This window comes from Egretta garzetta, unplaced genomic scaffold (genome assembly GCF_000687185.1).
Source record: "Egretta garzetta isolate BGI_Z169 unplaced genomic scaffold, ASM68718v1 scaffold29, whole genome shotgun sequence".
Taxonomy (NCBI): domain Eukaryota; kingdom Metazoa; phylum Chordata; class Aves; order Pelecaniformes; family Ardeidae; genus Egretta; species Egretta garzetta.
In genome coordinates this window covers 568,293-577,666 of record NW_009260796.1, presented here as the reverse complement: position 1 = coordinate 577,666, position 9,374 = coordinate 568,293, and the positions used below count along the sequence as shown (strand labels likewise).

The following is a 9,374-nucleotide window of genomic DNA, read 5'->3' as shown; positions in this document are numbered from 1 at the left end:
TTTTTTTTTTTTTTTTTTTTTTTTTGCAAGAGGTTAATATTTGAGAGTCAAGTGCTTTTTTTGAGAGTACAATGCTAATAGGTTACTATACTAATTAAGGTCTTTGTGAGGGGAGCCAAAAAAAGCGGAGCCTGCAGCTGAAGTTGAATCCAGCTGTCTTAATGTGCAGCTCTGATTTTAGGTTCATCTGCACTAGTGTGGGCCCTGGACTGGCAGGGGAAAATGCAGGGAAGGAAAAAGAGTGCACCAGGACCCACGGAGTGTGCCAGGCTGCGTTACAGCTTTGTGGCTCCTGGGCAGACCTTTGCACGGAGCTGGGGAACCCTCGTTGAAGAGCAGTGTGGTCCAGCAGGCTGTTACGCTCAATGAAATGTGAAGTGAGGGAATGAGCTGATGGAAAGCATTGCCTCATTTCCATGGGATTTCCAGATCTTCCGCGTTCACGCCCATCTCACATTTCACATGGGAGGTTAGGTGATGATCTTTGTTACATTTGTACTGGTGGTAGCACTGTGGGCTTGATCCGTGCTGGGTGTCGCCCAATAGCACAGTGATCCAAAAGGACTAATAGAAGAGAACTGAAAATGCTTAAAGGTGGGGTGATGGCATCCACTGTCTCAAAATTCCCATTGAGGTGTTTGACTAGAAAGGCAGGAGTGTTTTAATGGTCTTTATCTCTGGATTCCAGCACATTTTAAAACCAAAAAAGCTGTATCAGACAGAACAAATAGACTTTTGCCCTCTCTAGGAAGAGCCTTTCTCAGAAGCTGTCCATACCAAGCAGCATCAACAAATTGTCTGATTACAGCTGGCAGCCTGATATGAGCCTGATCTATAAATGGGGTGACTTTGTACTGCTCGGGAATTACTCCTCTTGCCATAGTGGTGGGTCAGATCGACAGTAAAGCTGCGCTGTCTGCTGGCTGGCGTCTCCGCTAGCGAGTGCTGCTGGAGTCGGCCGTACATCAGCTCTGCTTTCAGCCAGCCTGCCGGGGAGGAGACCGGAGAGCAGACGCAGGCTCCAGCCGTGCAGACCTGGAGCTGTGTTACAAACAGTCCCGGGGGGGGTGGGGGTGAGTCTGGGACCCGTGATTACCAGAAAGGGCCTGTTTGGCTTCATGCAGTATTGATAGTGCCTGTTGTAGGATACATAAATAGATTCTGCGCCATTAGAGTGCAGGTGACACAAGCTGGTCGCCATTTAATTGCCAAAGTTCAGCTCCTGGTGCCAGCTGCAGAGACCACAGATCATCTCCACTTCCCTCCCAGTGATGGGCCAAATCGAGAGCTGGTGTAGACTGATATATTTCACTTCATAATATACACTGACTACTTGCTTATTTGTGTAAGCTGGGAGCTCTGCGCTGCTATCCATTGCGGAGACCTGCACTTTCTGTCATCTTGTTCATACACTGCTCTTTATACAAACTTCTTCCCGCACCTTGGCTCACAGGCTGCAGCCAGCACACCATAGCTCCCTAGTTTTGGGGTTCAGCTCCCCAGCAGCAGTTGATTTAGGATATGCTGAAGAATATTTGAGCTGCTGCTGTGTCTTCTGCTGTGAAGATGTTCTTGTTCTGGCCTTTTGTTCCCATGCTCAAAGAGGAGCATTGTGTACACACAGCTGCCCATACAGAGATCTGGATTCGTTCATTCCTGGGTTCAGGATACTCTTTTTGGATCCGTGTTGACCTTTGAGTGTATCTATGCTAACCTTTGTTCCTGTTGCTCCTTCACCTGTTTCAATTCCAACTTGTATGTCATGTATTTCTGCTTACATTAGATTGACTTTTTACTGTGGGGTAATGCAAAGCCTCTGGGCACTGTGGTAATCCGGTTAGCAGGTACAGTTCTATGTGGGTTTTAAGCTAAAGGGATGTTGGCAGGTTAAGAAGAATGTATTTAATATGACATACCACACCACCCACCCCCCCTTTCAGCACTACCATGCCAAATGATTGAAGCGTAAAAGAATTTTTAACCATCAATTTGCTTCCCACCATTTACGGTGTTTGCACCTCCTTATTCTCCCTGCTTGGACAGCGGAAACAGGCTCAGCACTTCTTCATGCTCTGCTCTCTCAAGGTTGGGATGAGTCCAAGACCCTGCAGGGGAATGTTTGTTTCAAAAATAAACACTTGGCTGTAGAACAGGGGGAAAAGGCAATCAGGCATCTTTGGTACTTAGGTCTTGTAAATGCTTGCATGAGGTTTTTCTGAATTAAAAAGCAAGAACTGAGCAGGTGATCAAATGCCTCCATTGAAGGAGCAGGGGACAAATTTTGTCCTGATAGATCCTCTGATCTGTCCCTTCGATTTCTACCTTCAGGTGTCAGTTGAAGTACTTTCTTTTTCATTACAGTAGGCTGCATCATCTGACTTGACTTCTGTGTCAATGTCTTCTCTCTAGAGCCAGAGTAGAAGTGAATGGTCAAGGCCCAGATAGTAATAGTGACTCCCAGAAGGCATTGAGCTGATCTTAGGAGAGCCTTTTGTGAGTTCTTAGCAATTCTGAGAATCAGGCCTCTTCTAGAAGGGAGAAATAGGAATCTGGGAACCCACATTTCAGGCCACCATGCTGAGAAAATTTGGTGATCTTCCATCAGCTAAAGCATCTTATGCACCACCATATAGATGCTCCTTTATGAGGACCTTATGCTGTCCTTCAGTGCCATTGGTATCCTGTGCTTTGGTATTGCATAAATAAGCTGTTGCATTGGCCAACCTGTCCATTTAATCTTTTGGCTTTCTTTGGTCTCCTTGCAGTGCCCAGGCAATGCTTTACCTAAGGAGAATTGTCAGTCACACCACTCCTGACTCACAAGTTGCTTAAATGATTGTGCCTGAATTCACACTTAGTCCTGCTTGCATTCTTTGCCATGGTTGCCAATTTCCTACCCAGCAGCTGGGAAAAGGTGGTTTGGGAAAGGATCTTAACCTCTGTTCTTGACTCCCTGAGTTTGCCAAAGGTTGTATTGGAAAACTGCTTTGAAAACCCTTCTTAAATTTGTCCCCCTTCTCTCCACAGGAACAATGGGAAAAGCAGGTCAAAGAGGAGGGGACACCTCTGACCAAGTACTATACTCAGTGGAAGAAGCTAAGAGAGAAGGAGATACAACTGGAAATCAGCGGCAAAGAAAGAGTAAGAATGAAACACCTAGCGTACTGGACATCATCTGTGTCATGGGAAGACAAGAGAGCCATGTCCTGGCAGCAGGATGGTGGCTGATCAAAACCAGCTCCACTGGTGTGAGCTGAAAGTGGCTTGAGCTGTGCGAGTGCGTAGGCTTGGGCGTTCTTGGAAAGAGCATGAGCGTGGCTGGACAGCAGCCTAGCCGATGTCTTCAGCTCCCCGTGGATTTGTCTCACGGGGATCTCTAGGAGCAACATCTGTGTCCCCTGCCTGTAGCCTGTTCGTTTGCCCAAGTTAATCTCACCAGGTTAGGTGAGTCTGGGGGAAGTAGCGCTATGGCATATTGCCCTCTGTCCCTGTTTAGGCTCATGCTGTTCAAGATCCATTGGTACAGCAGCCTTTGTAATTCAAGGCTAGGAAGCTGAAGACGGTAATAGAGTAATTGTGTGTACTGGCAGGGGTGGGTTGGATAAACAAATTCAGTTGTGTCTGAGCAACTAGGACAATGGCCTCATTGTGGATGTTACTTCTGGAACAAGCATGTGATGGATTTTAGAAGTTTAGACTGTGCACACAGTTCATGGGCCCACATTCATGGGCCTTCTCACACTGCTTTAGGCAGTTTCCATCATTTCTTGCAAATTGCATTGCTTTCTTGATAGTAAAACAGAACAGGTTGAGCTCGTGTAGGCCTTTAGCTCTTTTTCCAGCTCTGCAGAATGTGACTGGATTGCCATGCCTAACTTTGCAAGAAAGTAGGGAGGGAAAGATGCCTCTCTTCTTAGCAAAGGGAGTATCAGGGATGAGTTCTCTTTTGCATTTTCTTATTTGTGGGGGTGGCTGGTTGTGAGGTGGGACTTGCTCTCTGGACAGAAGTGCTCAGACTGCCATTTCCCACATCTCCTGCCCAAGGGAAGGCCTCTTGGCTGCTCCTCATGGCACTGCACTCCAGGATGCAGAAGGTGGGGGTGGGAGCTTGCTTACATTAGGAGTCTAAAGGAAAGCTGTCTCGATGCTAATGCAATGAAAGTGGCTGAGCTAGGCTCTTGGCCAGGGAGCAGGAAATAGATATAATTGGTGTCTCCAGCGTATGGTGGGGAACAATTAAAATAATCGATGGGATGTGAGGACGATTGGCTCTGAGCCAAGTCCCAGAGCATGGTAGAAGACCTGGGATATCCTAGAAGTGCTCAGTATCATATACCAACCTGAGATAAGGACAGGAGGCTGAAATTCCCTGGGGCAGCCATGCAGAGGGAATAGGAAGCACGCTTGTTTTCTGTGCAAACCCAGCAGGAGAATGTGGCCTTAGCAGAAAGGGGGGGAACTAAAAAACAGCAAGAAGTGATGGCTGTGAGTGGGGCTGATCTCTTGCCCAAAATAGGCCCTATTGGTGTGAGCTGACCCTTCCCTGGTACCGAAGCAGCTATCACAACGGGAGAGGAGATCAGGCCTCAGTGTGGACAAGCCCCCATCTCATGTTAAAGGGAGAAGGGGAGCTGGAGCTCCTTGGGGTGGCCAGGGCCAGCTGAGGTGGAGAGTTGCCTTGAGGGATTGCTTTCCTACAGCAAGGCTCAAGAGGGTGACTTTTGAAACCAGGGGAAGTCTGAAGGGCAGTGACAGGGACTTGTTTTCTCTCAGAGATAGTGGGCTGAACAGATAAACTGTAGGAAGAGACAGACTTCGGAGTTAGCTTTCTGAAAGGTCTGTGGCTGCCTGGCATCTTTGCCTGGTGAATGGGGCTGTTGTCTCTCTCGGTGGGGACTGCGAGCTTAATGATGCAGCATTGTGAGCCCCAGCAGGAGAGTGAACACCATGAGGCCCATTAGGGCTGGGAAAATCCATGTCCCATTAGCAGCCATTGGGGGGAAAAAATAATAACAAAAAATCAGCCTGGCGTTCAGCTGCTATGAGCTGCAGCTTGCCTTCTATAACAACGCTGACCCTTCTGCCCATTCCATTTGCTTTTCCCAATGGTTTTTAATGGGATGTAGACTAATCGGCTTCGTGAGACTCAGTAGGTAGTAACCCTCTAGCTGGGGATTAAAAGACTGGCCCCCAAATTACCTAATTACTGCTACTGTGTGATGAACACAGGCTGTATCTGTGAGCTGTGGCTCAGTACAAGTCTCATTCATTTGTTTTGTGATCGCCCCACAACTAGTAGGGTTTTCTGGTGCTTTTATTTTGAGGTGCCCATCTTGAAGGCACTCCTGTGGAGAGGCACAACTCAGCATGATTCAACACCAGGTCCTTTTTGATACGCTCAGGTTGAGTTCAGCCAATACTGATGTCACCCAAAACTGTAGGCTGCCTTTGGAAATGGGGACTTTTCCTAGGCAGTATGAAAATACAAAGAAGTCCCAACTAACAGCTCCCTGCTGTACCTGCTCCTGCTCGGGATACTGGGGACATTTTTCACAATGTTGAGAGAAGTCTCTCTCTTTTGCTGCCTTGAAGTGGGGAAGTTTGGAGAATTGGAGAAGACTGTTCTACATCATGAACGTGAGTCATTTTACTCATACACAGCTCCAGTTCCACTTTAAACCTACTAAGGGATGTGTTCCATGGAAACATCCCATGCTCAGGATGTGTGATGAGGGAGCATAAGACCTTGGATGATTTTTGCGTTTCATTTACTGCTGCTGAGCAGTAGCAGTGACCGGGGTCATGGAGACCAGGACTAGCCAACAGGGACTTGGGCAGTTGATGCAGCAGTTGTTCATTGTCAAAACTGGGCTTCTGCTTCTGTTTGTGATGCTTTCAACCTCAATTATTTCCTGGTTAGGCAGTGCTGGACTCCTGTTTAACTGCTGAAGAGTGATAGCTACCAGTGCTGCCAGACAAGGACTCTGCCAGTAGCGTGGCTCTTGGCACAGAAGAAGGCCCAAAGGTGCTGCCTCTGGCTGGGAGACTTCCAGAGTTGGCTCAGCCATACCACAGGGTACAGTCCCTAGTACCTGTTGGAGTGACCGTCTCTGGGACATGAGAAGCCTTGCCCCAAATGGAGCTACCGAGGGAGGGCATGGTGCTGGTCCAGGTCTTGGGCTGCAGGAAGCACCGGTGCTTCTCCCCGAGGCTGGGATGATGGCAGCATGACCTGGCTGAGGCACTGGCAGAGGCAAGGAATGTTTAAACTGAAAGGGGTCAGATACGGGGACTGTGTCTGTGATCACAGCCTAATGCTGGGTTAGAAGCATAGCTGCTGATATATTTTAGCTTCTGAGACCTTTGTGTTTTATTTCTGGAGCCTCTCATTGAATAAGTATTTCTGGAGCCTCTCCCCCTGCCCTCCCACCCTCCATAAAATTATGTGCCAGAACAGATGAGAGGAGGGAAGCATGAGCCTGTCTTGTCCACCAGAACTGGTAGGGGCTAAGGAAAATGTTTTCAGCGTAGCAGCTCCCCTGCCCCACGATGGAGCTTGCTGGAGCATAACCGCCCTAGGAAGGAGGGTGGTTACAATATGTCATTAGGTCAGCTGAGGGCAGCCGTTTGGCAGTGACTCTGGATTGCTGCTCTTGCTGTGTTTTGCTTCCCAAGTCTGTTCTCTGGCATGCAACGACTGCTGTTTGGGAAGCCAGTCGTGTGCTGCTTTCTTCATGCGTCTTCCCGGCACAGGGACAGCCCAGCGTGTCTCTGCAGAGCCGGTGGAAGTAGAGGCATCTCATAGTGGAAAAGAGCAGGTGGGAAGATGATTTAAAATTAGGACCCTGCAAATGGTGGTTGGAGATTTGCTCTCCTCTCCCCTTCTCTGGACAGCTTCTGACTTTCCATCCTGGTGCTGCAGGTTATTGCTTGTAAGTGCTCAGCTCCCAGAATCAATATTGCCCAGCTGGGGACCATAACCATGAAACAGGCTGGGAGAAATTGCTGGAATTGGCTGCAGGAGCAAATGCAGTCTCCGTGTCTCTCGTCATCCCTCCCCCCCATCCCCACACGCTCACTCTTTTTCTCTGTCGACTGAGAGCTGCCTTTCTATATGGGCTGTGCTTTGCTGCTATTCCCGCTGGGGGAAGCTCATGGGAGGGTTGGAGTGGATGTGGTCAGAGAGGAGTGTGTTGAAGGGTGGTCTGACGGGTGGGAGAGAGCAAATGAGTTATTACTCGCAGGGCGAATGTTTCCAAGCAAGCTAATGTGTGCTAATGCATGAGTGCTTCCCAGGAGGTGTGCAGCCAGGCACGGGCAGCGGGCAGCTGATGTTCAGAGAGCACTTGGGATTTAATTTGCATTCTGATTATCTTTGCCCTGCTGGCCTGAGCCCTTGCAAGTAAATCCTCCCCCTAATCCCCCTCTGGAGAGGTGTAAAGAGCAGTGAGGTGGTGTCAATTGCAAGTACTTAATGGCATTGATATTGGCCGGCTGCAGTAGCAAGGCTCTTGGCCCGTTGATCTCCTTAAGGGCTAGCAACCTGGGAAGCCATGGTGTAGACAGACCTTAAATATCTTCAGAACCTTGCCATTTAACCGTGCTGAAATCTGCAGCCAAAAGGGCAGTGCCTTTGCTATAGCTGACACAGCTTCTGGTGTTGGTGGAAAACTGCTACTTCAGAGCTGACCAGAGCAGTCTGGCTTGGTGGTGCTTGGCTGCCAAGCTCACGGGGCCTGCATGGCTTTCAGACTGGAGATCTAGGACAGCCAGCTGGTTATGGATGTCTTGCATTTTTATCCATGCTAAGGTACCAGCAGTAGACGGCCCATTAGCAAAAATAGTTTATTAGGTAAAGATCAATAGAGCAGTGGTGCTTTGCACGTATCATTCACCTTTGTAACTGACTCACAAATCTGTGTTGCTCCCCTAGTTGGCAGCAGGCAGACCCAACTATTCTTGGCAACGTAGCTTACACATACTGGGCAAAGCCAAGTTCCTGTGTTTAAGCTCAGCATTTTATGTTCAAAAGTACAAATTAAGGTTGTTCTTACTGTTGGTTTTGGTTTTTTCCAGCTTGAAGACTTGAACTTCCCAGAAATTAAGCGTAAGAAGCAAGACGAAAGCAAGGAAGAAGATAAGAAGGAATTCAAGGACCTCTTTGATCTGGACAGTGACTCTGATGAGGAGAATGTTGGATTCCCTATAAAAGGTATGGGGCTGAGACCGGGAATAGCTTCTCCTTCTCCAGAATTCTGTATGATGCGGGTCAGTACAGTCCTGCCCTAAGGGAGATGCACGCTGGCCACGTTCAGTTCAAAAGATACACTGTTAGGGAGAGAAAACACAAGATGATGATGCCTTTTGAATGCTTTTTTAAGTGATGGACAGAAGGTAGTTGGGAGGCTTTTATCTTTCTCTCCCTCTCCTCCTTTGTCACTCCAGCTCATTTTAAAGCCTTAGTCCTGCTTTAGTCATCTTCTGTACATGACCCATACTCTCTCTTCCCCTTAGCACCGTTCTTTTGTCACAGACGCTGACCCCAACATGATAGCCCAAGAGCTAGGGGATGTTTGGCCGAACACAGACCATGCTTTCAAAGGCTTCAAAGCAGCAGCCAATGGTTCATATTGTAATTCTCAAAGAGCGAGTTGTCCTTCTTGTGCTTATGGCCTGTGCAGGTTCTGGGCTGAAGTCTCACCTTGGAGGACAGAGAAGTGTTTGTTGTTCTCTTGCACAGTGCGTGGAGGTGCAGAAATCCATGTTTTGTTTCCACACCTATAGGAGAAGAATAAGAACATTGTTCTACCTGACAGCATGCTGGATCTTCACTGTATACATCATTGCAAACAATAGCTGTCGTAGGGGCTGGCTACCAGAACAAGGATCTTTGCTCTAAGAATGGTTATCCTCTCTTTGCATGCACTTTTGATTTATTTCTTTTATAGTGACTGATGTTGCAAATATTCTTGACAAGCCAAGAAAGCCTCTAGAGAAAATGGAGTGATGTCACTCTCTGGCTGTGACCACGAGGGGGCCACAGTAAATTGTGGAACCTGCCTGAGAAGTTCACCACATAGTTTGAGGAGAAAACTTAGATGTTCTTTTTGTAATTTGGAATGTTTGGGATATCACAGGTTTTCTAAATGCATCGTCTTTCATATAGTAGGGCGACTTGCAGGAATACAGACTTTTCTTGCTTGGAGATTTAATCACAGAATCACATAATCTCAAGGGTTGGAAGGGACCTCAGGAACTCACCCAGTCCAACCCCCTTGCTCAAGCAGGTTCTCCTAGAGCATGGTACACAGGACTTCATCCAGGCGGGGGTTGAATACCTCCAGAGAAGGAGACTCCACAGCCCCCCTGGGCAG

At 48.0% G+C, this 9,374-nt stretch overlaps 1 protein-coding gene across 1 annotated transcript in view; it reads left to right on the top strand.

Annotated features, from left to right (window-relative positions):
- Window positions 1-9,374, top strand: part of NOC2L (NOC2 like nucleolar associated transcriptional repressor) — a gene marked incomplete at its 5' end in the record, with an annotated part of 58,488 nt that overhangs the window by 35,838 nt on the left and 13,276 nt on the right. The window contains 2 exons of the mRNA XM_035902142.1: window positions 3,028-3,141; window positions 8,077-8,212. Of these exons, the coding sequence (XP_035758035.1) occupies window positions 3,028-3,141; window positions 8,077-8,212 (250 nt within the window). The remainder of the gene's footprint in view (window positions 1-3,027; window positions 3,142-8,076; window positions 8,213-9,374) is intronic.